The 27,764-nt window shown below is 43.0% G+C and overlaps 2 protein-coding genes across 5 annotated transcripts; one reads left to right on the top strand and one right to left on the bottom strand.

Moving 5' to 3' along the window:
• Positions 1-574: 574 nt before the first annotated feature.
• Positions 575-23,180, top strand: PKN3 (protein kinase N3). 4 transcript variants are annotated; one of them, XR_010392374.1, is made up of 23 exons: positions 575-780; positions 3,853-4,109; positions 4,665-4,819; positions 6,385-6,514; positions 6,628-6,779; positions 7,171-7,366; positions 7,676-7,867; positions 8,051-8,160; positions 8,735-8,878; positions 9,837-9,912; positions 10,907-11,093; positions 12,160-12,271; positions 12,848-12,924; positions 14,495-14,561; positions 15,166-15,257; positions 15,627-15,803; positions 15,893-15,955; positions 16,509-16,585; positions 17,136-17,278; positions 17,669-17,776; positions 18,350-18,430; positions 19,279-19,830; positions 20,649-23,180. XR_010392374.1 is itself a non-coding variant. In XM_026110797.2 (22 exons), exons 1-22 carry the CDS (start codon positions 760-762, stop codon positions 19,489-19,491), a joined length of 2,856 nt encoding a protein of 951 aa, XP_025966582.1. In that variant the 5' UTR covers positions 576-759; the 3' UTR covers positions 19,492-20,167. The 4 variants fall into 4 exon arrangements, 1 of the variants encoding a protein (XP_025966582.1); XR_010392372.1 differs by having other exon boundaries at positions 576-780; positions 3,827-4,109; XR_010392373.1 differs by having other exon boundaries at positions 576-780; positions 3,845-4,109.
• Positions 21,100-27,069, bottom strand: ZDHHC12 (zinc finger DHHC-type palmitoyltransferase 12). The gene is made up of 5 exons (XM_064523734.1): positions 26,919-27,069; positions 26,357-26,493; positions 25,274-25,360; positions 23,793-23,959; positions 21,100-23,179 (listed from the first exon to the last, which is right to left on the bottom strand). Exons 1-5 carry the CDS (start codon positions 27,001-27,003, stop codon positions 22,870-22,872), a joined length of 786 nt encoding a protein of 261 aa, XP_064379804.1. The 5' UTR covers positions 27,004-27,069; the 3' UTR covers positions 21,100-22,869.
• Positions 27,070-27,764: the final 695 nt, after the last annotated feature.

The following is a 27,764-nucleotide window of genomic DNA, read 5'->3' on the forward strand; positions in this document are numbered from 1 at the left end:
GCGTGACACCGTGACATTACAGCAGCGGGTGGTGGTTTTTTTACTCGCGTTAGGTAGGCCTGCTGTCAGCCTGTCAGTGCTTTGGGGTTATTTTTAACTCGAATATGCAGCTGAAGCCCAATATCTTAATCCTGGGTCTAGAGGGGGAGTGTCGCAGAGGAAAAGCCAGTTGGGACACGGCACCAGCGGCAAGTTTTGCCTCCTTTCCGGGGAAGTATCCAACCTAAAGGAGAGCTGTGGTAATCGTCTCCCCTGCGAACGGGTATTCGAAGTTATGGGTCGATCTGTGGCGCTAAAACCGAAAACCACCCGATTCTCAGCACAGCAAGCCGGGCCCAGGCTTTTTCACCACGGTGCCCAGCTCCCGCTTGGAGGGGGCGTCAGGAAACCAGCAGATCAGATTCTGTCACCCCCTAAATCCCTGCGATTTCGGCGCAAACCCCCGCTTTCCGCGTACGAGGGCACGGACCCCCCGAGCCTCTCCCTCACCGGCAGCGACGCGCCCGCGGCAGCTCGACCCGCAGGGAGCCGCTGGCTCTCGGGGGCGGGAGGTACCTCCATCTCCTCAGCGTCCGGCGCTGCCCGCCTCGCCCTGCCCTGCCCTGCCCTGCCGAGCGCGGCTCTGCCCGGGCGCCTTCCCGCCGCGCCGTCCCACTCGCGGCGGCTGCGACCCCGCGAGAGGGCGCTGGCGGCGCCGCGCCGCTGCCCGGCGAGGCCGGAGTTTGAAAAAGTGCCGGTTGCCCGCGGCGTCGCGCAGCAATGGCGGCGGGGAGCGCGCAGGTGAGCGGGGCGGCGGCGGGGCGGGAGGGCCGCGCGAGGCGGCTGGGCTGCCCCGAAAACGCTCCCGCTTTCTCAGAGGAGCGGTGTTTGGGCTAAATCGGTGCCCGCTGAGGAAAACGCCCCCCCCGGGCTCCCTCCCCAGCGCCGAGGGGTCGTTGGGGGGGTTGCTTGGGCTGAGTGGCGGGGAGCAGCTAGCCCCCTCGCCGGGAGCGGCGTTACTTTCTGGAATAAGCACCCCAAAGTGAGGGAAGATGCTTTCCTTGAGGTATTTCAAGCCTAATCTGGGGGAAAAAGCTGGAGAGCGCGGCACAAAGCAGTGCTGGTTGCCCCCCGGACGCTCCCCAGCTCGGTGGCTTTTTCTCGTACCGAAATTGCCAGCAACTGGTAAGAAAAACGGGCACCAGCTCCAGCCAGGGCTGCCGACGCCCTTTCCCGCGTCGAGCGGTGGGTTTTCCTCTTAAAGAGTGAATGTGGTGGTGCGAGCGAACCCCGCTCGGGCTCTGTCGCCGCAGCACAAAAGTTATGTGAAAGATGGGATTTTTGAAGTGTTTCCTGATCATTGCCAGCAAGGGAAATCAGTTTGCAAATTAATTTGCGTGTCACCGGTGTGGCTGTAAAGGCCAGCTCCGCTCTGGGCAGGTGAAGCTCCTTGCCGGGCTGGCCGCAACAGCGCGGGGTCTCTCTGGGCTGCGGTCCGAAGGCCCGAGCGCGGCTTTGATACTGCTTGAGCTGGGAAGCAGTCTAGGCGTTTCAGTACGGTGTCAGCTTAGCTGGAGCCCTGGGTGTAAGTAAGTACCACAGCAAGCTAATTTAAGAGAGCTTGGGTATTTCTGCGCAAGCTGTAAACGTGTTTCTGGACCGCGCTGAAGACATGCCCTGAGGGACCGACCTTCTCTGGGAGCAGCGGTTGCAGTATCCAAACGCCCTGCCAGAGTTCCTGAATCTGCTTGCAAAATGGATCGACTGTGGTGCAAAATCAGCTTTCTCATCTTCCTCAGTCTTTTATCTCCCTGGTGCAAAGAGTGTCTGTGTTGTGGTACCCTCTGATGGATGGAGGAGAAGAAAGACTCAGGTGTACTGTGGTTATATTCTAAATACATATAGAAAATGAGCACGGTGCATTAACTGGCGTTCAGGCTAGCCGTTGTCAGAGAGTGATGTGGGGGAAAATTCATCTGGCAACTGCTGAGTCTGTACCTGTTTGTGCATCAATACCCAGGTCTGTGGATTTAGTACCATTTTCAGCATTAATCTTTTGCTAGCTACTCGTTCTGGTGCCCAGAGGTGGGTTGCTTACACCCGTTGGCATGGTTGGAGAGAAAACAAATCTGTATGCTTTCCCTAATATTTATTTAAATGAGAATTACAAATAAATTCCTTTTGATCACTTACTACAAACTGGATAAAGAGCTTTCTGATTCTCCAGCTTACAGCTAGTAAAGGTTGCCTGTGACTCAGAAACTCCATGAGTCAAGTTCTTCCTCCTGAAACTTTGGATGTTTTTCAAAGCTCTGGCTTAATTCCTGGCTTTACTAATTGGGCGAGAACTTCCTGGAATCAGGATGTTAGTCTGAAGCTTTTTGTTTTGTTACCGATCTGAACAACTCCTATTTTGGCTATTGTGTGTGTCTGTTGCAGACCCAACTTGGTTTTAGGCCAATTTTAAAAATAAGTTTTTTTTTTTCTTCCTTCTTCTTTAATTTAATTATTTTGTCATTACACTGAAATTGTAGCAAAAATGGACCAAGGAAGTTTGTTTGGATCTCTGAGATGCTTAACAAAATACAGCAATAGGATGATTAAATAACTGTATGTTGCGAATGGCATGGGCTTTGGATGCCTAGCATATTCTTAAAAAGCAGTAACATATATGAGTAATACAAAACCAGTGTGGTTTATTGTTGGAAATGTGGTCAACTGATTAAAGAATCTGAAAGCAAGTCAGGATTCCTGAGTTCTATCTTTAGTCACTGACATGCTGTTTGATATTAAGTCAGTTAGTGTAGTGGAGCTTGACTCTGCTACCCTTTCTTTTGCATTTAAGTGGAGAATATGAGGGGTAATTAACATTAAGCTGTTAATATAATAACTGCTGTGGATGCCTTAAAGCCACTCCTCCTGTTTAAGAGAAAAGCATAAGCACTTGCTTGGATCTATTTGTTCCACTGTTAGGTAGCATCTTCAAGGATAAAGCTTTCCCGGCCCCTGTCTGAGTTCAGTGCGTGTTTGGTCGGTGAGATATACCTGTGCTGCTACTGCCTATGCTATGTATGCTCAGAGTCTGTAAACAGAGCATCTCTGTCCAGAGCTATTGCTGAGGCATGTTTCACCAGAACAAGTACTATTATATAAAACAAAGCCAAGAACCAGCCTGAATGCTGCTAATGCAACTCAGAATAATCAACGTTTTAAAGAAGTCTTACCACATGTAAATCACAGGTAGAGTAGGCACTGGAACAACAGTCTGTGGTTACCTTTTTGGATGCAGCTGAAAGTAAAGCTGACTCTCTTGCTTGCCCAGTTGTAAAAACAGATGTAGGTTTTGCATTTTTCTTCTTCAGAGTAACAGCTGAGAGAGAGAGCATTTTACGGATGTCACAACCATGCATTAACTGGTTAGTTGGTTGGTGTCTTTGGAGAGTCAGTGTCAAGACATGTTCAGGTAAAAATCTGTATCTACTACATAATACCAGGAAAACTTACTGTTGATCAGGACAAGGGCAAATAACAACTGGCTTTTGATACTTGAGTGACATAGCTGTATATAGACATTAAATAACAAGAAGGCAAGTTCAGAGACAATTTGTCTTCATTATGGTTTGAAACAAAATTAAGTCAGGTTAAGATCAAAGCTGCATTCAGATTTTGGAATTTAAATCTAGGTCTTGTCTTGTTCAAAAACTGGTGAAAGGATTGGCTTCAGAATTTGTACGAACCATTTTCTAAATGAAAAGAAGGGGTAGAATATTATGGGTGTATTTCTGTATCTTCATTGTTGAATGGTGTTGTCTCTGTAATCCTCTTGCCCAATACTGCCTGATTGCAGGGCAGCTGTCTCTTGCAGCTGGGCAGTGGGGTGAACTTGATGGATCCAAGCTTCCAGCAAAAACTGGAGGGTGAGAAGGAACTAATTCGTCGAGCTATTCAGAAGGAACTGAAAATTAAAGAGGGAGCGGAAAACCTGCGCAAAGTGACAACAGATAAGAAGAATCTTGTGCATATAGAGCATGTTCTGAAATCCTCCAACCGGAAACTGGAGCAACTGCACTGGGAACTTCAGGAACTTAATGCAAGGATTGTAATAACAGAAAAGGAGGAGAGTAAGACAGGTAGGTTTTGGGTCATGATTGACAGGAAAATCTGGTTAGATAGCTTCAGCACTGATTTTTTTTTTCCTCCCCTCCTGTTGAGGGCTCATGAGTAGTGGGAGTTTCTCCTGTGGATACTCAGCTGATGAAATTAGCTGTGCAGTAAAAAGTTAGGATTGGGGCAATCAAGGTGAAAGGAGGCAACATGAGATCAGTGTGGGCAGAGGACCAGCTGAGAGTGCTGGGCATGGATGATGTTCAGGAGCAGGCTGTAGATGGATGTTCAGCTGCCCAGAAACTCTATTTAGATCTCTTACATTCCAAGTACCTTGTGGGATGAATGAGTATAAAATTGGAAGAGTGCTTGTTAATACTGGGTCATCAATAAACTTGGAAATACTTACAGGTCTGAGCTTGAGCTTCATTTGAAATAGTATTTTGCAGCTAGTTTTGTAGTTGAGATCTTTTTATATCTTCTTTTATAGCCTAACCTTCTTTTATAGATTGACTCATCCATAACTGAGTGAGATGACATGGGAAAAGATGACTAATGATGTTGATGGTATTGTTGCACAGATGGCTCTTTGTCTCCAGACCCTTGTCTCTGGGAAAGGAACCCACACCCCATGGCAAGGAAGATTGAAGCTCTGAAAAGGCAGCTGCACGTTGAAATGAAAGTGAAACAAGGAGCTGAGAACATGATCCAGCTGTATTCAAATGCAACATCCAAGGTAAGAAGGAATAAAGAACCTTGTGGGAATAAGGATTCCTGGAACACGATTTGTGTTCAAAGTCCACACACAAGCTCTGTCTGGTAATTGGGATGTGAAAGAAATCCATTTGTGAAGTCTACTTGACTGAATCTGAGCTTTGCATTTTGGTGTTCAGCACTGTGACAGCATGTCATATTGCTCCATGGGACAACTGATACCCTGAATGTGCATTAGACTTATTGCAACATGTTAACAGATTTCAAGAGTTTAGTGGGAATCAAAAAGGAATTGGATGGCGCATATTTCATGCGTCAATCTCTAACTACTGGATGTTAGGAGAAGGCTTTTCTGGAAGAGTGGTTTATTCCACTTCTGCCTGTGATGTGGTTGTGTGCCTTTTTCTGAAGTATCTGGTGGTGATCACTGTCAGAGAAGGGTTATTAGATTGGACAGACTAGTGTAATCTGTCAGTTTTGACCCTTTTAGTGGTTCCGACATGGCAGATACCATTGTGCTTCTGCTCTTGAGCATTGCTTAGTGGTATTAATCATGGAGGTGGGAATCATGTTGTTTAATGTTAGTTGTCTAAGCTCCTTCTGTAGTTTCAGTGAAAAGTGGTAGGCACCTGCAAAGAGTAGCTTGTCCTGTCGTTCTCGGAGATGAATGGTCGTTTGGAAAGACCTACCTCTCCCTGCTAGCACCAGGCTCTACATGACTACTTTAGTCTAGATGCCTAACTTAGTTGACTGAATGCCACCCTAGAAGTGTTAATGCATCTCACCTTAATGTTCATAGTGACTCTAGATTAGAGGCAGATTTCAGCTGGAGAAAAGTATCTCATAGGAATTGACATGACAGAACTACTATCTCTAGAGAAACTGTTTCAAGCCTGAGAAGATAGCGAGGGCAGCGTAAGAAGTGTGTTCAATCACTGACATCAGAAAAGAAGGTACGAAAGCACTGGTGTTGTACACTGAGTTGGCGTGATATTTTGATATGACTAGGTAGTTTAGGATAGAACACAGCAAGCAGTATCTCTTTATGTGAGAGAGATCTTCAGGGATTTACCAATTTCTTATTCATCCCACTTACCAAGTTTGGCATAATCATATTTAAAAATCAAAAGGATAATTAAAAAAAATCCAAGCTTTTTATGAAGCTTAATTCAATAAGACCAGCAGTGTAGAGGGCTGTAATATTTTGATTTGTTCCAAACCTCTGCTCACACAACTCTGTAAGCACAATTGACCAGTGAGCCACAAGTCTCAGTGACTGCGAGATTTGGTATTAACTGGACATATCTGCAAGGCAGACCCTGTCCCTAGCAACTCACCATTTTCCCTTGGTGTCATAGTCCAACAAAGACTCCTTGACCTGTCCTTTCCCTCTATAGATGGAGGTAGGTGTCTTAGTCCTTGGTCCTTAGCAATGTTTCCTTTACAGAACTGCTTATGTATGATATATCACAATCATTTATGACCCTTCTTTCAGATACCACCTCATCCTCATCTCTGAACACATCACCGTAATCCATTTTTTAATGGGCATGGTCCTCTCCTTCCATATGTTCTTTTTTTTGGCAGGAGAGGAAGCTGCTGGCTACAGCTCAGCAGATGCTTCAGGACAGCAAGACAAAGATTGAAATAATTCGCATGCACATTGTGAAGGTGTCTCAGTCAGCAGGAGGGATAGAAGATGCAGTGGATCCAGCAGGTAGGGTGTTTTAATTAACCGATACACCTCAGCACAGATGTGGCCAAAGCCTCAGGATCCCGAATACTTGATCAGTTTGCATCCTTGTCATGTTTTATCTCCAAAATGGCCAGTGAGGATGGGGACCACCATCAGTGCTTTGGAACTGCGCATTGAGGAGCTGAGACATCACCTGCGCATTGAAGCTGCTGTAGCTGAGGGGGCAAAAAATGTGCTGAAGATCCTTGGAGGGAGTCGGGTGCAGGATCGCAAGTTTTTGGCTGAGGTAAGCACTTGTTCAGACCCTCTAAAGAGGGCTGGTTCATTCCTCAACATTAGTGATTTAGGATGAATGAGTAGAGATAGCCATTAAGTTATGAATCTGGGAAGTTCCCGGCCATCTGTGAGGACCCACTGATTGGGATCACTTTCCCTTCTACGGATAATGTTCCTTGCTTTGGTGAAATTCCTCAGGAACTTTGGAAGTGAGCCTGATGGTGTTTTAGGATCTATGGGAAAATATTCCCTCTTATTCTCCATTAGTAAGATATTAGCTAGTCTTTTTGTTGAGGCTGGCTCTAGTAGTTCATGAAGTTCATTTAAAATAAATAAATAATAGTACCAGGGCTGTTCATTCAAAATTTCTGCCTGCTCTCTGTTCTACTTCATATTGCTAGGCTCAAGGTCGCTTGCAAGAGTCCTCTCAGAAGATTGATCTGCTGCGCTTGTCCTTGGAACATCAGCTTAGTGAGCTTTCTCCTGATCACCCAAAGCGAGCACTCATCAAGCAGGAACTAGTAAATACTTCCTCCCTGGGAGCTCAGCATGGCAGCATCCAACCTACTTCAGTCATCAAACCTACAGCTCTTACAGGTACCTAAATCCTGCATGGCATGTTGTTGTGGGGAGGATTTTGAAAAGAATGGGCTGCATTTCTTCTTATTATTGTGATGCCTCTTTTCATATGGATGTTTTTTCTAGGAACGGGATTTATTTCTTCTAGGCCAGTAAAAGCTTTCCAATGGTATGGTTTTGCAGACTATTAATAGTTTGGGATAGATTTGAGCTACTAACCAAGAAATCATGAACCTGAGAAGCTCTTTGCCCTCTGTGAGGACAGGCTGACTGGAATTGCTTTGCCTTTTTAGGAATAACATTCTTTGCTCTGATGAAATTCCTCAGGTACACTGGAAGTGAGACTGATGGGGTGTCAGAATCTATTGGAAAATGTTCCAGGACGTTCCCGAATGGCTAGTTCTTCTCCCATACGTGGCAGCCCAAGTGATCTGAGGTCCCTTACCCGAACACGAGTTGGCCTGGGTATCCACAGCCGTAGCGTTGCAGGAAAGTACCTGCGGAATGAAGAGCTATGCAGTGAGTATGGGATTCTCTGAATTGTGAGTGGTGTTTTGGGGCACAGGGTCTCATGTGAATACTACGTTAGCCTGATATGAGTGTAATTATGAGAAATCTGTTTTCTGCAAACTTGAGAGAATGAATCACACTATACCTAATCCTCCTAGAACTCTGATAACCTATGTCCTCTCCTTTGTCCAGATGAGGTCCTCGCTGTGCTCAAAGTGGACAATAAAGTGGTCGGTCAAACAAACTGGGGACCAGTTAATAACCAGGCATGGGACCAGAGCTTTGTTATTGAGTTGGACCGGGTAAGACTGCCTTAGATTCCGCTGTGTTGTATTTGTTTTTCTGTTTCACCTTGCTTGGTTTGCTCATTTAGTTGCCATTCCATTTGATTCAACTCTGTGTTGGCGCTGTCCCCGTACCCTTTTATGTGCCAGTTATCATTCTCATTCCCCTAAGGCAGTGCATCTCTGGCAGAGCTTCAGCCTGAACAGCATCTGTTGTCCCTCTCTCCCTATCCGAGCAGCTTTATTTCATCTCACCAGCAAAATGGCTCTCACAGGGATTTCTGAAATGAGGAGCAAGGACAGCCATCTCCAAAAGGGTCTGTAGCTGGGAAGGTCTGAAAAGATCAGAAAAAGTGGGGAAACAGAAGGATTAAAGAAGTCTTTCCTTGCATACTGTCTAGTTACTTTACTGTCTTACTTTACTGTTTACATTACTGTCTAGTGAATTTTTACAGGGTAAAATGAAGGTCTGTTCTGAAAGTTGCTTGGGGAAAAGCTGTGTCTGTGTGCCTCACGTCCAGAGCATGGGGCAGGATATGACCGCTGCTTTTTTTTTTTTTTTTTCCTTCTCTCCTTTTCTTTTCCTCCCCAGTCTCGCGAGCTAGAAATTGCAGTTTATTGGAGGGATTGGAGAGAACTTTGTGCAGTGAAGTTCTTACGTTTGGATGATTTCCTTGATAATGAACGCCATGGGATGTGCCTCTCCCTTGAACCCCAAGGAGTGCTTTTTGCGGAGGTACAGGTTTCAGTTTTGTTTCTTTTTCAGAGAAGCCTGTCTGTTTAGGGTGCCTCATACCCTGAAAGTAGCTGATCAGCCCGGGATACAAGGAGTGGAAGGAGCAATAATCTGGAAGGGCAGAATTGGGCACCTGACAACCTTTAAGACTGGGCACCTGACAGCCTTTAGAATTGGGTTCAATATCACATATAGGAACAAGGAGCAACATGATATAATAGGATGTACACATGCCATAGCCTGCAGTGACTCTTCAGAGCTGCTCTGTAATTACATGGGTGCTCTGTAGAATCCGCTGTTTTTTATTTGCTTTCATTATGAGTCATTGGTGATGCTTTAATTAAACATATGGCTTAATGGTCATATTTGAATTACACAGACTGTGGAATCAAAGATCCAGATTCCCTCTGGGTATGCTTATTTTGTAATCTTCGAGGCTAATAATAAAGAGCTTGAAGTATCATCAATGAAGAGATCATCCACATAATCCCTTAAAAGCATCACTACTTTCTCCTTTGTGTTGTGGTAAAAGTTTCTGGTCACCTTTCCAGAAGTAGGATCTTGACTTCATACTTCCAATTTGCTCTTTTTAATTAATTAATTTATTTATTTACAATGGGCTAACTGCTTCTTACCCTACAAATGGCTGCATTATACAGCATTTCTTTATGCATGGCTTTGGGAATTAGTATAACTTTGAGATATGAATTACTCTTCATTTTTTAGATTTTATGCATTTTGGGTAGCAGAAAATTCCAGCATCTAAAATCACAGTTGCAATAACAGATGTTTAGAGGGTGAAGCTAGAATAACACGGTCTGGAGTCTGTCTGCAGGGGTGACTCCTTACTTACCAAACATATGAATGGAGAGTTCAATGAGAGGGCAGGCACGTGTGCAAGTTTGTGCGCACAGGATAAATGAAGCATCCTGACAAATCCCCTTTACTCCTCTGACAGGTGATGTTCTGTAATCCTGTCATTGAGAGAAGGCCCAAGCTGCAGCGACAGAAACGCATTTTCCCCAAACAGAAAGGTAAGCTGCTGGAGACCTGACTGCCTACTAGCAAGGGTGAGTGGGTTGAGGGCTAAGGTTTGCAGTAACAGGCTGGCATGCATTCCCCTCTCGTTACATTTGTGAGACACATTAAAATGCTTGCTGATTATTGTGTGTGAGTAGGTGGGCTTTATTAGAATGTGGAAGTTTGTTCTGTCACAAGAAGTGCAGGCAGCCTGGCCGCAGTATGGTATGTAATGTGATATTGCAGCAGTATTTCTATTCATAATTAACAGTGTCAGGAAGATATAATTACTAGCTTTTTAACAGACTTCTTAGCACAGCTTGAGTATTGGATATTGCTAACTTAATCAGCAATGCTGCTACTGATGGAGGAACAGGTATTGAAGGATTTTCTGGAAAACTCTGAATTATAGAAGACTGTAGCAAGAACAGGCTGCTGATTGTCTGTCAAAGCTTTAGAGTTGGCATCTCAGTCAGATTAATAGCTCAGGGTCTTGAATAACTTGTGTACTTGTTCTTGTCAGCACATTTTTTCCTGTTAGTCTAGATAAGGTAAGACTTTATATACTGAGGACTCTTGGCAGTGGGGATAAACTAAATTCTATATCTGTATTCTTCAAGAGGTGGTAAAAATAATTAAAAGATCACATATGTGTTAGTGTTTGTGAGATGTTTTCAGAAACTTTCAGTTAACAGGCTGCATGATTAAAGTGCAGTGTAGAAATAGAAGAAAATTTGGTTAAAATAAATTTTTTAAAAATATTTTATGTAGCCTTTACTTGAGGATTATGTTATGACGTTATAGGGAGCCAAACTTGATGGAAGAGATCTACTATTTCACCTATCACTATAAAATGTTCTTCTCCAAAAGAAAGCCTGTTTTCCCTAGGGTGGGTTGCCTTTTTGAGTAACTCATGGGTATTTGGGTGAAAAAGGTAATTTAACAATTCATGGGATTGTAGTTTGTGTGTTGTTAACCTCACTGGTGTTTGGACGCTGACTCTTCCAGGGAAAGAATTTCTCCGAGCTTCTCAAATGAACATAAATGTTGCAGCTTGGGGTCGCCTGATGATGAGTTTTCTCCCTCCATGTAGTTCCATGAGCAGTCTGAGCCCCTCACTTCATGATCCTGTTCATACAGACTTCTCTCCAGTTCCTCTGCAAAGTCATATTGATTCAGTGTCCAAACTGACTAGGTAAGTCCTGTTCTGATTATTGCTAGATGACAATCTGGAATGGGCATAGAATAGATCTTAAAATACAGTTGCAGCTTGTTAAAGTGGTGGAAGATCTTGATGCGAAAATTTTATTTGTGGAATTTAATTCCTAATTTTAAGGAAAGGCAATGCTGCCTGAAATTATGTGGGTTTAGTGGGATGTTCGTTACTGCATGGCTAGTTCTGGTTGACTCTTAGCAGTTGGACTGATTTCCAGAATTGCTATCCTGCTGAGCAGTGTATTTCAGACCAGGGAACCTCAGCAGCTTTCTTATCCTCTGCAGTAAGAGCTGTGGGCATAAAAGTGGTGATAAGTAAATGCCACGATAAAGAAGAAACTAAAGCGGATTCTCAAAAGTTGTTTTGTATACACAGAAAGATGTTCTAGTTCTGCACTGTAAGGGAAGGAAAATTCCACTCATTCAGTGTCTTTACCTGCATAGTAATTGAACTGTATGCAAGGTCACAATGTGATTGTTACGGTAAAAACATTCTTCTTTCATGGGGTTACATGTACCCCAACCGTGAGCCTAATCTGTCATTCAAAAGTTACATAAATAAGCTTTTAAATATTCTATAGAAGAAAATGCTCTAAATAAGTTTCTTTAAAATTCTTGAAATTAGTTCTTGGAGAATTAGTCATTCTCTAGAAGAGACTATTCCCACTGATCCACAAGATCTTGAAAAGAAAAAAAGATCAAGTCAACTGCTGTGATGCTATTAGAATCCAGGTTTGTTTTAAATTCTTGATCAGAGAATCGCTTATTTCTAAGTTCTTATCTAGCATTAATTTCATAGCATCAGAGGTCTAGTGTTGGAATATGAGTCTAACCATCAACAGCTTAATGGCTCATTTTCTTTTCATTCATTCAGAGGAGCATATTTCTTTTTGATACTTCATAGACTTGTGGTATGAATTGAGTCCTCTTGTCCAGTGTGTTGGAATGAACTGAATTTTGTTATATAGCTTCCAGTGATACATTTGCGCCTGTGTACAATGTTGTGCTCCAAGGCAATCTCCTTAAATTTTGTCTTATAAATGCAGTGACTTTCCTGTGGCTAAGCTTACGTTTGATGATGAAGCTCCACCCAAGCCTCCACGCCTTTTTCTGATGGCCAACTCCAAAGAATCAGCACCATCTCCTGCAGACTCTCCGGTAATCATCTGGGTCAATAGGGAGTTTTTTCTTCTTTTTTTTTTTTCCAAGGGTCCATAGTTCTTACTTTTTTGGAGAAATTTTGGAGAAATACTGGAGAAGTTAGCTATACTTCAGGCCGGTACCTCCTTATTAGATGATTTAATTTCAGAGATTCAGAGTCCAATGAGCTATTTTGGCACAGAGTCTGCAGGAAAGTACTGCATCCATATATATATGTGTGTATATATATTTATGTATGTATATAAAATGGATAATGGATTTTTTATATCTATCTATCTATCTATCTATATTTTAAGCTATTATAAGTTGCCTTTCCCGGAGAAGCAAAATAGGTATGAGAATACTATTATTATGGTTCAGACAATTCACTGGTGTGTGGGAATAGTCTTATGTGGTCATAGATGATCTGTTTTCATGCTGCTCCTCTCCCAACAGAGGTGATGGCTAATTGCACCATAGCAAGGACTGTGGCCATGCTGGATTGGGCCACAGGAAGAAGTTAGGATGTGGGTGTTCAGATCTGATTTGGTGATTCCAGAGAATGACGTACGGTAACTTTCTCTCGGTTCCTAGTGTCTGAAGAGGCTGCATGTTGAGGAGAAGTATTGCAACTCTGCTCTAACAGGATTTCCAGTCCAGGCATCTCTAAGGTAATGGTGGCCAGCATGGGCTGTCTTGGGTCACAAATTAAAGAGGCACCGGGCTGAAATATTTGAGCGTGCAGTCTAAATTTGTGCAAAAGATATACTTTGGATTCTCGGCAGCAGACTCTTAGTGCCAAGTGTAGACAGTACCAGGGAAAGTCTGCACTGTACTTGTCCAAATGTCTGCTGTGCCTTACCTGCTTATTAACCCCAATACTTACCCTTCCAATAGACTGTACAGTACAGTGTAACAGGTGACTTCAGTAGAAGGTAAAGTCACTCAACTGTCTTCAAGTGGTTCCTCATGTTTAAGTGTTGGAAGTTTTCTGGTGTTGCAAATTTAGACATGTCTGAATTTGAAGTAGAATAATTCAAAAACACTTTTGGTACTCTTTACACTCTTCTGTTTCTATTGGCATGCAAAGATGCATTGTCTTTCATTACACAGGGAGGCATAAAACAAAGTTGTTTATAGTCTATGGCAGTTATATATAACAGGTATACCACAAGGATACACAGTAGTAAATACGCCTAAAACAGGGCAAGTATATGTACATGTATACATGTTATAACATATGTACAACAAGGATACACAGTTGTAAATATGCCTAAAACAGGGCAAGTAAAAAAAAAAAATAAAAAAAAAAAAAAAAAAAAAGAAAGAAAGAAAAAGAGTGAACAAATACTGACTGAAAAAGCACACATAACAAAATTTATCTAAGCTGTTCGCATGGTTTAAATACTTCATATGCGGGATCATAGAATTACGTTCATAAGGTCATCATCATTTTTGAGGAGTCCCATCTTCAAAAATCTGTAGCGAAGATGCAGTCAGGCACCTATCTACCTTCTCTCTGAGAATACTTAGGAGGGAGTACATACAGAGTCCTTCATTTCACTCACCAGAGGAGTATGGAACATTTGCTCCCTTTTAAAGATGATCCTGGACTAAAGCTTTTAGTTGCTTTTTTATTATTCTTTCCGAGTAACTCTGCAGCTTGAGTTTCCTTGGTAACACCTTGTGGCTGACATAACATTCTATAGCATCTTTTTATTCAGCTACATTTTTTTTTCCTAGCAACATTTTATGTCCGTTGTTTTTCCCGGTTTCATTTCCAATTCCTCTTTGAGAGCTTCCTGTCTCAGTATCCCTGTGTCCTACTGGCAGTTGGTATGTACATACTCATGTCTGATTATCACAATTGCTGTTGAGCCTGCTGAGAGGAGTGTAGGCAAAACTGAATTTTACTACCCCAAGGATGGGAAGTAACAGAGTGTGAGTGTTGGAGAGGCAGAATTGTTGCTCCTGTTGCCAGTAAGGCTGGAAGGCAGACACTGTTACTGCTGGGAGCAGTTTCCTCAACTTATGGTTCCCTGCTCCCTTCCTCAGTGGCAGAGCAGCAGCAGCAAGCCTAACTTTGCAGCATTTAAGCCTAGGAGAGGAGTGGCTGAGGCAGCTCTTCGCTTTGCCCACTTGCTATACAGAGTTTCTCCTCCTGTCACAAATACATGCTCCTTTGGTACCTGTTTCTGCATCTTTTGGTATTGGCTTAGCATTTTTTCTGTTTGCCTGCAGGAAAAGGGAAGTTCAGCTTGAGGATTTTCACTGTATTGCCATGCTGGGACGCGGACACTTTGGGAAGGTAGGGTAGAAATGCAGGCTCTGTGGAGGAGGGTGGTAGGAGTGTGGGTGTGAAGATGGGCTTCTGTCTCAGAGTCTGAATACCAGCGTAGTACCAAGAGGTTTGTTGCAATGCAGATATTCAGAACAAACCTAACCCAACCACAGAAGCAGTCAATGCTCCTGTCAACAGTCAAAACTGCTGAGGATTTTTGGCTTCAAATCCTGGATAGAACTCTCTGGGGACTGAAAAAAATCATTTCATAAAGCCCATCATAAAGCCTACCCTTCCTTTCATTATAAACTGCAATCACTGGTGGAATTGCTTCATTGCTAAAAACTGCATGCATAGCTGCTTGCTGCAAGAGCTCTGAGGTGCTCTCAAAGCACTGGGCCAGTTATGATACTGCTGTTTCTGAAAAGAATGTAATGTATGGTGGCATCCTTCTGGACTGCTGCAGCACAAGGAGTAGAAAAGAAGTGCTCCATCTTTGGAGTGGCTTGAGCTTGATTTTGAGAATGACTGTCTGGAGTGGATGGAAGTAGTTTGTGACAATGGGGGTCACAGTAATCCAATAAGGAAATAACGGAATTGTTTCGAATACAGCATTTCTGTTATCTTTCAGGTGCTGCTGGCCCAATACAAAGCAACTGGGAAGCTGTATGCTATCAAAGCCTTGAAGAAAAAAGATATTATTAACAGAGATGAAATTGATAGGTGAGCTTTGTTTAGAGATGATACTATTGCCACACACTGCAGTATCACACCTGTAGTCAACTGGTAGTAGGTATGCCACCTACTAGTCTTGGTACTATTAAGGTTATGAGTGGCCTTAAAACTAAAGTCAGAAATAGCAGGAAGCTTATAACAGTGCTGCTTCCTAGCTTCTGGTGGAATAATACTCACCTGAAGAACAGACTAAAACTCAAGGACTGGAAGCATGTAAGATAAATATTTGTATAAGACCACTTTTTTTTATTTCTGCAGCGTAAGGTGTAAAGATTTCCTCCTTCATTCTGTCTTTCTCAAAACAGAGCTTTCTACCAAGCTTTAACATTGACATTTTTGTTCTTTGAATCCTGACAGCTTGAACTGTGAGAAGCGAATCTTTGAAGTGGTCAATTCTTCTGATCATCCGTTCCTTGTGAATATGTTTGCCTGTTTTCAGACACCTCATCATGCTTGTTTTGTGATGGAATATACCCCAGGTGGTGATCTTATGATGCGCATACATGAAGATATCTTTCCGGAGCATATGGCACGGTGAGTTAGAGTTAGTCTAGTTTCCAGGCACTGTAAATTTTTAACTTCATTCTCATATATCTTTCCTGATAACTATTCCTCTTTTTTAGGTTTTATACAGCCTGCGTAGTCTTGGGGCTCCAGTTCTTGCATGGAAAGAAAATTATTTATAGGTAATGCAGCAAAGAATCAAGTACAAGACATTTCAGCAACCTGAAAGTTTATTTTTCCTGTAGCTACATGTCTGGAGCTCGCTATCTTGCTGGAGTTTCTGATCCTTCTGTCTATTTTTATTTTCCCTATCTCCTGTTGCTATCAGTGCATGTTCATCCTTCATGTCTTCGTTACCTACGGTAAAGAAAGTCATCTAGGAGATATTCATCTGACATATTGCAGGTGATTCGTCTTCTGTGACATGTCAATACATTCTGGGGGGCACCTGTAAGTCATTGCTTTCTTTTCTGTTGAGACAGTTGAGTAATTTTCCTGTTGTTGTGGGATGCCCTTTTAGCAGATGAATTAGCCCTACCCAGCTCTAAGCTGCTTTGTGAGCCTTTCATTAAGAGGAAAATGTCAGTAAAATAGCCTCTGGGGGGAATCATTCAAATATTATTTAATTAACTTTATTCTCTTTACTAACATCTAGTTTCTGCATCTTGAAAAAAGCTGTTGTACGGCAATCCTCAGACTTCATCCACTGTTTTCTTTCCCTTCCTTTGCCTGTAGGGATCTGAAATTGGATAATCTACTTTTAGATGCTGAAGGTTTTGTGAAGATTGCAGATTTTGGACTGTGTAAAGAAGGTGAGGCATTCTGGTGAAGTTGAAGTTGAGCCATCAGGATGAAGTTTAGGATCTGCACTCTGGTAATGTGTTTGCAAATACAAATACTGAGGTGGCTCTGTTTAACTGTTGTGTTTATTCTCATCTAAAGAAATCTTATCTGTCTGGCCATAATGAACTGGGAAAGACTATTTTGTCCTCTGCTCTTCAGGAAACTTATCAAGGAGTTTACGGTATACTTGTTTGCCCAAGGGAGCCAGGATATAGAGTAGTACAAGATGTGTTCCTGAGTGAGCAGTGGGGTCTCCAGGAAGCTTCCTCATTTTTTTGCTGCTTTTTTTAAGCATTGTCTGTATATTTATTACTTTGAGTTTTCTAAGCTGAGACTCAAAGTTGTTGTTGGGAGCCTCAGGCTCCATTCATCCAAAATGGCATTTACAAGCACAGATGAGAGCTCTTGCACAGTTAAGGACGTTAATTTATCAATATGGCTTTCAAAGGGTAGGACTGCGTGTGATCCATTTAGAATGTGTGTGCTGGGTTTTACAACGTTTCCCCCCTCCCCCCTCAGGAATGGGTTTTGGAGACCATACAAACACCTTCTGTGGCACTCCTGAATTCCTGGCTCCAGAAGTCCTGACAGATGTTTCGTACACCCGGGCAGTAGACTGGTGGGGATTGGGTGTACTCATTTATGAGATGCTTGTTGGTGAGGTAAGACCACCTTTCTCTAATGGGGTCTCACCAAGCAGTCTTGGGGAAAATTGTACCCCACTGCATGAGGTAAAATTTTGGTGAAAGGGGCCAACAGCCATTCAGGTGTTTAAAATAACTTGAGGCATGTTTGGGAGTTCCTTGTGCATTCAAACCATGTGTCTTCTAATTGCCTCTGTGTTTCTTTGAAAACAGCTCTAGCAGTCTGATACCCCCAATCTTACCCTTGACCTTTTTGTTATTAACATTTAGTATTTCTATCACGTTTTTCTCATTCACGTTGCCTGTCAAACACTAGCTAATCCCTACAGCTTTCTCCTATTCTCGTCTCTGTTTTATAGTAAGAAACAGGTGCTATGTGGGTTAAATAATAAAATGTCACAATTGCAGTCACCGTTCCCTGGAGATGATGAGGAAGAAGTCTTTGACAGTATTGTCAATGATGAAGTCCGGTATCCGCGATTCCTTTCCACTGAGGCACTTTCTATAATCCGCAAGGTAATGGGCTGGGGGCTCTCCAGGATCTTGAGAAATTTGCATTTATCATAAGTAGATCCAGAGGGATATTGTTTGGGCCAGATAGCATTTGTGTGTGTAATGTGGAGCTGCCTACACAGCCTAAGGAAACATTTAAGATTTACACGTATAGTTGTTTTCCCTTCTTTTTTCTTTCTACACAAATGCTACTCTTCTAGCTAAGGATGACTAAGCAGGCTTCTTACTGAGACCTATTGCTGCTAATTCTGAATTGGAGAAGCATTGATTGAAGGGCAGGAATGTCAGAGTAATTTGATGGAGATGGTTTGATCAGTTTTTAAATGTGATCCATTCATCATGTGTGCATGATTAAGATGAGATGCTACATGCAGTTTATAGCAGCTATCTTATTGATATTAGCAAGCTGTATGCAAGGATCTATGTCTGAGCTATTACTAGCAGTTTACAACCTTGCTGCAAAGGGAGTATGGCAAGATACTGAAGGCTCCCATCTCCTTTTATTTTTCTCTCTGGAGCATTATTTCTGCCCATCCTTGTTCCAGTTGTTTAATTTTGGACTGATTTTTCTTGCAGCTGCTTCGGAAATGTCCAGAGCGTAGACTGGGAGCGGGGGAAAGAGATGCAGAAGAGATTAAAATCCAGGCTTTTTTTAAGGTAGGAGTTCTGTTTATCCTTCCCCCTCAGCTCTTGTATTTGAGCTGAGAGTGATTTGTTTTCTGTTGGTATTGAGGCAAATTTTCGTTAGTTATCAGTGAGATCTTAATGGCAGCTTCTCTTGCACCTTGTTGCTCTAGTCAGGAATAAGTGTTTCAAGTCATGTTGGAAATTACATCCCCCGAGTGTGTTCTCTGGGATCTGTAAGCTTCCAGGACCAGTTTGTTATTTCCAGTTGTGCTACTTCTATGTGTAAATACACCTGCCTTCTGAGCCATTAGCAAATACCCCTTTTTAGATCAAACTGCAGCAGTCAAAGATGCTGTCTGGTGATGACAGTGATTGCAAGTTACTCTATTTAATGGCATCTGCATTTGCAGGATATACATGAATCATAAGAGAAATTGAGGTTAAAGACTCATTTGCTTTGGTTCAAGGGTGCATGGCTGTCTAGGCAAAGATGTTGTTAGAAGTTATTAGCCTCACAGCATCTGGCTGACTTTGCACTGGAGTAAACAAAGAAGTCTAATGCTGGTACAAATTGCTGGGTAAGTCTACTGATATGCCTGGTTATGGCTGCAGTTTAGTTTTGTCCCTGCTGAACATAGTTTGAGCTGTAGTATGTTCTGATGCATAGCCTTAAGCTATGTAGAATCTTTATATTACCTGGCCTACACCAACTTTGCTGTTTGTTTTGCCCCCCTCCCTTTTTTTCCCTTTCTCTTAATGGAAATTAGGCTTGTTGCAAATGATCTGGAGGCAGGCTGCAATCCTTCCTCTTACTTTCTATCTCACATTTCATAAATAATCTTAGTGTCAGTCTGGCCTGTTCACTTTGTTCTTTACAGGAAATTGATTGGGATGCCTTGTTTGCCAGGAAACTGAAGCCCCCTTTTGTGCCCACTTTAAGAGCTCTAACTGACATTAGCAACTTTGATGAAGAGTTTACATCGCAAAAGCCAATTCTGACTCCTCCAGAGGAGGTTGCTCTCCTAACCCGTAAGGAGCAGGCTATCTTCAAGGATTTTGACTTTGTCTCCACGCACCTTTTAGAGGTTTGACTGCTGTGCTGTGAGAAATCTGAACAAGTTGTTACCATCATGAGAGTTTGTAAAGACAACTTGACATGGGCAATGGAAAATCAGAAGAATTCACAGAACTGGTAGTGCTGATGACCCTAGGAAGACAGTTTCTTACAAGCTGAGTTGTTCTACCGTGCTTTTTTTTCAGTCTCAGCTTTTGGAGGGATACTGGATGTGAATTACCTTAAGTAGTAGTCCATTTTTGAATGGGTGTGTTATCTGCTGCCATTGAATAGATACGGAAATTTGGAATTTAAACTGGACTTAATGAAATCAAATCTTCTCTGCATCCCAGGTTACTCTTTGCAAAGAGCCTCAGTAAGTGGCATAGCTGTTTTAAGTCGCATAATAGCAGGGGGAATGAGTATATCCTGCCTGTTTTCTAGAAGAGATATGCAATGTTCCCTCTTTGTAATGTTTTTTTTACCCATTCCTATTCATAGGTATGTATGCAAGAGAAGGAATGGATTTGAATACAACCAAGATAATGAGGTTTGGGTTTGATAATGATCCAAATGAATTATCTTAAGGCAAAAGACTTCTACTTATTTGATGATGCTCAATCTTAGCTGTTGTTTTTAATGACATAAAAACCCCACAGCTTTGCACATGCTTTTTTTTCTTTGAAAATAAAGATAGTTTTCCTTATAATGAAGTCACAGCTATTCATCTCCTTGGTGTTAGCTGAATGTGTTTCAGATCAGGGTTAAGCATGTTCTGCTCTATAGAAAAGGATTTTATTTTTCTGTGTAAATGTCATGGTAGTATTTTCTTTCTTCCTTTCTTCTTTCTCATTCCAGTTGTCTGTGTACATATTGCGTGTGATCACCTATCACATCCAAATGATTGCAGCCAAGTTTTCTCTTTGATGTTTTTATCTACGCATATATCTTGTATCTTTTTGGGAATAGCTAATATAATGACAATTTTAATATTGGAAAATTAATAAGCTTAAGTTGATTTCATTTGTCTGGTAACCTATCATGCGTAGTTAACACTTGGTAAGATGCATTTTCTTCTTCTATTCATTATATTAGCTTGTAGGGCAAAAAAAGGGAAGGGTATCTAGAAAGGAAATATCCCACTGAAAACAACTAGGTACCTATAGCTGTTACTCTTTGGTTTATCTTCAACAGAGGTAGACAGAAGCTGAACTATCACAATTGTGCTATTTCTGGAGATAAGGCTGGGGTGCAGCCAGTGAGTAGCCCTCCTTAAATCAAGGCTGGTCTAAATGCTTCAGGATTCAGAGAGGTAAGAGCAGTAAGAGTATATGTGAGGTTCAGTGTGAATTATTTTTGTTATACACTAGTTTTACTATTGTCAGAGCCAAGCTTCTGAAAATTCCACTATCCTTTCAACCTCCCACCTCTGCCTTGTAGCGTAATGGCCCATTTAAGGAAAGATACACATCTTCCTTACCTTTGTTTAAATAGTAATGGTTGGTTTGTTTTTGGTCCCTACAGTGCTGTCTTGTGGCTCTTCTAAGGTCAGAGCTACTGTAGAGTAAGTAAGCAGCACAGTGAGTTGTTAGCACAGGTGAAGCCTATAACTTGGGGTTCAAAAGGCATAAAGAACCACAAAAGGTGTATTTAATCTTTTAATAGTTTATAATAGAGTAAAAAGACTGTAATTTACCATCCACATGCATTTAAAAAAGAATTACCAAACAGAGCAGTAGTGTGTGTTTTGAGTATTATTTGGCTGATAACTGAAGAACCAGAAATTGCTAAGTTGCACATGAGCCATACTTTGGTAGATGTCACACTGATATGAATAAATTACACAATCCTTTAGGGATTGTACATCATTATTATGAAAACAACTCTTAATATTCTGATAGCCCTCTGATAAGAGCTTCTGCCCTGAACAAACCAGACTGGACACAGATAATAAACTCTTTCTGGAACTGGCCAAAAAAAGGGATCCTTCAGCTGTTTTTAAGCTGCTTTTGGACTACAGTGTTGTATCAGTGACTCTGCACTTCCTTTACCTGAGTGCTCATCAACCTTAAACCCTGAGTGCATCCTACCAGCTTCAGATGCGCTCCTGATTTGGTGTTAACTCCTGAGTTAAGGAAATTAAGGCACAAAATAACTTTAACAGACTTTTTTTTAATTGAAAAAAAGTTGGGGCTAAAATTCACACCCCAGGCTTTTCTGCTTTTAAAGCTGAGAGGTGCTTATCCCAACCTTCCTTGTAGTCCTTCATGGAAACCTGAAGTATGACCTATTACAATGGAAAACAAGTAATCTTGCTGCTATCCTAAAAAGCTCCTGGCACCCCCTAATGCCATAGAAATAAACAGGACCTAGAATCTTTCCTCTTACATTGAAACTTTGTATTCTTTTGTTAAAATTTTACTAATATGTAGAGGTAGCAGTATTGCCACTAGTGTTATTTGAGCCAGGCAAGAAGTAACCTCCTCTACTATTAGTTTAGTATTTTTCCTGTGTATATATATAATAAATTAAGTAAAGGCTCTTTCCCCAAAAGCTACAGTAAAGGCTGAGGCATGAAGCTGTCTGCAGAAATAACTTGGTAGGCAAGTACTGCTTTTGTGTCCAATAAGAAGTGAATGGCATCATTCTTAACCAAATGCATTCAAAATAGTATCTGGACTGTGTACATTTTTTTTTCTTTAAGTTGATGCTGCTGTTACGAAGTGAGTCAAGGCATCACAAAGTATTAGGCTAATTATCTCAGCTGAATTTTGTGCCTTACAGCTGTTTCTCCTGCACATTAACACTATTAAACCTCAAGTCTTTGTGACAAGCATGAGATTTAAGCATGTAGTCAAAATGAAACTTGCTTTTGACTATCCATATATTTACTCAAACTTTCTATTGTTTGTCCAACACTACTGAGAAGGCACAGTGGTTCTCAAGGTGAGAACTATGTTGAAGAAAGGCCACATTATATTATATTGAATTATACTGATTCTGGCTCACTTGTCTGTAACAGCTGCTGTTTCCTAGCAGCAATACAAAAGGGAAACTTTAGGGAGCAGAAGTGCACATACCTTTTCACACTACTCTTGCATTTCTTCTGGAGAGATCTGGATGCAGTTAACAAAAGAAAGCAAGTTTAAAGAGATACTTTTGCTCAGTTCAAAAAATATGGCCTTCCCAGAACCAATGTCTCCCCTTTAACAGTGCTATTCATATATAAAGAATAACCCTGACTATCCTTCTTGAAATGTAATTTGCTTTTACGGATGAGCAGGCTGTGGAACAAGTTGCACAGTTCATTGTATGCTGAAGTTCCATGCAAGGAAACAGCAGCAATTGTGTTAGTAAAACTTCATCCAGCAACCTGCAGGTGTGTTGGCACTTTACTAAGTAGGTCCTACTGTGACTAGACAGGTTCACTATTCCTGTGAAAGTAGATTTTCTCCCATGCAGTGAGGTGGCACGAACAGAAGAATCTCCAAAGGTTGAGGATTACCCCTTGGTCAAAGGGATTCTCCAAGTCAGACTGTTTCAGGTAGGAGATGCGATGATGTGACATGAATTCCCAGCTGGTGGTGTTGCATGAGACCAGATAGAGGTGTGAAATAAGCAGCAACAGGACAAAAATGGTGAATATGACTATCAGGAGGAAGGACACAATGAGGAAAATGTTGTGCTGCAGCCAGTCCCAGGACTGTTCAAAGTAGAGGCCCGACCTTTCAATTCAAAGAGAAACGTGCTTGAGGTTAAAGATGTAAAACTAAGTTACATAGGCCAAACAAACTTGATGGCACATTTAAGTTTGATTCACAAACAGTAAACTTCTGATACACTACAAAGACGTTAATATGCTATAAACTCTTAAGAGACTGCAGCAGCGGTGACTTAATCTAAAAAGTTTAAGATGCTGGTTCTCCTAACTGAGATACAGTAATAATCTTTAGTTAATTCTGGTCCTGAACAGGTGTACAGCTGAAACCCACTTGGAGTTTCCAATACTTCAGTTTGTGAATGAAGACTGTATTACAGTAAGTGAAGCAAAATTCATTAGGCTAATAGTTCTGTTAAGCTTAAAGCAAAGTAAGCAGCACAACCCAAATTATCAGATTCTGATTAACTAATTATGGATCAGCTGCCTCTTTAAGGAGAAGGGGCTCTGTCTACATTATTCCTCAGCAGATTAGGGGTCTCAGAAGAGCTGATTGTCAGTATGCAAAAGAAGGTGAAGATGGAAGGCTAATCCAATCACAGCTCTCTTCTGCACAAAACCTTCAGTAGGGCTGTAGGAGCATCAAAAGGAGTAGTAAAACTGCTGCCTCTGCGACTTACCAAGCAATATACCAAGCCCACAGCAGAACTACAAGCTGCACGCTCAAGTAAACTATGAAGAGAGGGTGATTCTTCTCTCCTACACAGTTCTCAATCCAGGGACAGTGATGGTCATAACGCCGAACGCAGTGTTGGCACAGCTGGCAGTGCCTGGCTCGCATTGGTTGCTGCAGAAGAAACAAAACACTGCCAATAGTCCATTCATGTTCAGTTTCCTCTTTCGCAGAAAAGAGCATCATCCAAAATTGTCCTCCTCCACAGCAAGGCGATCCCAAAAGCACTCCCTCTTGAGATTAAGGTACAACATAAACATTAATAAGACAAGTAAAGAGAATCATGATCTCCTGCTACAGATCCAAAAGGGGTAAGATTCAAATTAAATGACACTCCTGCACCTATACGTGTTCTTTATTATCTACCTATAGGGGAAACCCAGTGTGCAAAGTAGGGAGATACAGCCAATCATCAGTTCATTCAAATAGGCTGTAGCTATTCAGGAAGGCATGAGCAGAGAGTTGAAGTGAAAAACTAGGACCACTGCTATTGAATGTGTATGCAGGGATAGGATGTCTTTAGGGGACTGCATAGAGGAGGGAAGCCTCTCTGCTTCTGTATGAGCACAAGGCACTTGGGCAGGAAAGCAGCTCAAGTACCAGGGCAGAGAAGATGAAAGATATGGCTGAGGAAAGTCATGTGGATGTGCCTCCTAGGATTTGTTCCCTGAAGCCAGCTTATCCTCTTGCAACAAGCTGATTTCTTTTGGCAGGTATTCTTCAGGAATTCATGGAAGCTGGGATAATACTGGATTTTATTAAACTGATAAGGAGCACTTTGAAAATAGGCATTTCTAGGCTTTAGGCAATCTCTTTGAAGAACTAATTTAATTGCTCTGATTTTTTTTCTTCATGCTATGTTTTACAACTCAGGTCAATGTTTTTTTGTTTCTAGGCTTCCAAACAAGCTTACAGCTGCTACCGGTTGTTATATGTTGTGCTCAGCTGCCTTTGTGACTCCCTATCAAAATAATTTTAAGATAAGCTTTTTTGACAATACAGGAAGGTCTGACTGGCATGGCGATAAGAATGTAAAATATAACTTTCCCATGGTGGAGTAGAGCAAAAGCAGATCCTTGTTTCTTTAAGCCAGCAGGAACTTTTTTCAACCTTGGAACATTAGCGTACATGCCAATTTCCATCATTACATCCTTAGTTACACAATCCATCCGGATCACTTTTCAGTTCAGGATTGTACATGAAATCAATTTACTAACTGTATTTGCTTTTGCTGTGAGTTTTTCAGCAAGAATGTGATGCTGTGACAGAATTAATCAGATCTGCCATGCCTCCAAACCACAGAACAGTGAGGAGCAGTGGCTGAGCAAGAAAACACAGGCAACACCAGTTGTACAAAGGTGTTGTCAAAGGAAAACAGACTTTTAAATCAGCCATCCCCTTCCCTTCTACAGTGTTATGAATACCTACCTTCACCATGCAGTAGCCACAACGCCGCATCTTAATATTGCTTGGAACGGCGGGTGTCACCATGCTTTGTTCTTCGCTTTTTCCTGCCTACCAAAAAAGACAGAGGGAGCGACTAAGGATGTTTCATGTGCTGCTGTCTGAAGGAACGGCAGCTATTAGCCCATTTGACGTGACTGAGCTGTCTGGATCCTTTTACTTCATGAATATACAGTGCTTGTTATCTCTACCATGAGGAATAATTCCTGGAGAAGTACAGATGCTGCTGTGTAAGTACTGGTCCATGAAACTCCACTGCAGATAGTTAAGGTATATCCAGAGAGAACAGGTTACTGTAACCATTCAAAGGAATGTCTGTGTTCAGGCAGAAATAATTGTTGGTAAGATACCACCTGGACCCCCAAACTACATTCTGGGATGTTAATAAGCAAGATTAGACTCTGCTTCCAAACACAGTAATGATGTCCTTTCAGTAAAAGCAGTGCTACTTATTCATAATCCACACATTTACTGGTAGATTAAAAATGATAATGCATACTTGCTTTTGTCCCGTACAATCAGTAAGGCAGCGAACCTGGCGTAGGCTACCTGTCAGTTATGTAACTTTGCACCTCTATTTACCTCGCTGTTACTCGCTGTGTGTCTGTCCTCTGAGAGGGCAACAGATCTATAAACAGCTCGATAAATGGAGCTGCCAAGGGTACTTCTTTCCAAGCTTGCTGTTCAATTCAGTTCTTTTTGTACTTGTACCAGTTAGCACAGTTAGCACACAGCAAGGCCTGTGCGCGTTACACGGGGTGCTGCAGCCTCCGAGGCAGGTGATGACCTGCATGGAGGTGGTGCAGCACGTTTACAAAGGCAGTGTGCTCTTAAAGATGCACTTAGTCTGGGTGATCACTACTGTTTTTGCTGAGTAGGGATCAGAGACTTAGGCCTAATCTGCAAAGGTCTGTGCATGTTTCCTTGATGCCAAATGCAACAGAAACTGTTTCAGGCTGTTCTTATCTAGCACGGTAGGGAAAAAGCAAAAGAAAAAAAAGAAATAGATTTGATAGCCCCAGCACTTTCATTCATTAAATGATTTACCTGTACTTCCTCATCAGACCTAACAAAACCCGGATCCATGAGGGACACCTTAAAGTACAGCAGGACGGAGCACAGAACCAGCAGGACAAAGACCACCGGCTGCAGCAGCTCGCCACGCTCCTCTTGCCTTCGCAGATCTGAAAGGTACCCCCCAAACAACAGGAGAGCGGTAATTCCTTGCAAAACCGTCAGGGATTTTCTCTGCGCCCTGAACGAAGGGGTTGCGCAGCTTTGGGTCTGGGGAGCATCTGCGCAGCCCGGCCGTAAAGGGAATTAACGCTGTCGTTTAGTACCGGTTCCCACCCGAGGTTTGTAAAGCGGGGAGGTACCGTGCTCCGAGTCGGTATCGCTCCCGAGAGCTCCGCTCGCAGCCTCCCCGGCCCCCGGCGGTGCTTCCCCGGCCCCGGCGGTGCTTCCCCCTCCCCTGCCCGCCGCTTCCCCCCGCCGCCTGCTCGGCGGCGCGTTACGCAACGCGGCCGTTGGAGCCGCCCGTTCGCGGCGCCTCACGGGGGCAGGGGGCCGCCGCGGCGTCGCCTCAGCGGGGCGGGCGGCGCGGCCTCACCTGTGCGGTGCAGCAGCAGCCCCAGCGCCAAGGCCGCGCTGAGGGCCGTGTGCGCCGCCCGCACCCGCAGCCCGCCGGCCCCCATGGCGCCCGCCGGCCCGGAAGGGCGGGCAGCGCCGCCGCCGCCGCGCCCCGAGGCGGGGCCGGGCCCGGCGGTGTCGCTGCGGCCGTGGAGCCGCCCCCGGGCTCGCCTCTGCCCGGCTCGTGGCGCGGCCGTGGCGCCCCGGGCTCCTTTCTCCCCCCGGGGAAAGCCAGCTGCGTGCTGCAGTTACGCCCGAGGCAAATGCTGCAAACTACAGCAATAAAAGGGGTCTTGTAGAGACGCCCCATTCGGAGGACTCGAGGTGCTGCCTGGGTGCGACGCTGCGCCCATGTTAAGCCTGGTCCAGCTGATTTGATTATTTCATCTCTTGACTTCCATCCCCTCGAGAGAGACGCAGAGGTTGTGCCTGGTTGAACACGTGTAGACAGTCATGTTAATGCGAGCAGAGCTTGTAAAATGTGTGACATAACTTCAGTAGGTGGCTGCTGGGATGGGACTTGATCTAACTTCAGCTGTCTGCAGCGCAGACGTTCGTGTCTGAGCTAGGCTCGTGTCTGAGCTAGGTCGTTAGACTCCCTTACAGCAGCGGAGGGAAGCGGGTACGTCTGGAGAATGGGTCTCGTTGGAAAGCAGACATCTGAAAGCAGCTGATTTGCACTTTAGATGTGCTTCTATCTCTCGCTAACAATAAAAAAGCCAAGATGACTAGCTTAGATGTACACATTTGCATTTTGAGTGTCTGTCTGTTTAGGGGAGATGAATCTCACCACAGGCTTGCAAAAGCTTTGAAATCAGTGGCTTAT

The sequence above is a fragment of the Dromaius novaehollandiae genome, chromosome 20, assembly GCF_036370855.1.
Source record: "Dromaius novaehollandiae isolate bDroNov1 chromosome 20, bDroNov1.hap1, whole genome shotgun sequence".
Lineage (NCBI taxonomy): Eukaryota > Metazoa > Chordata > Aves > Casuariiformes > Dromaiidae > Dromaius > Dromaius novaehollandiae.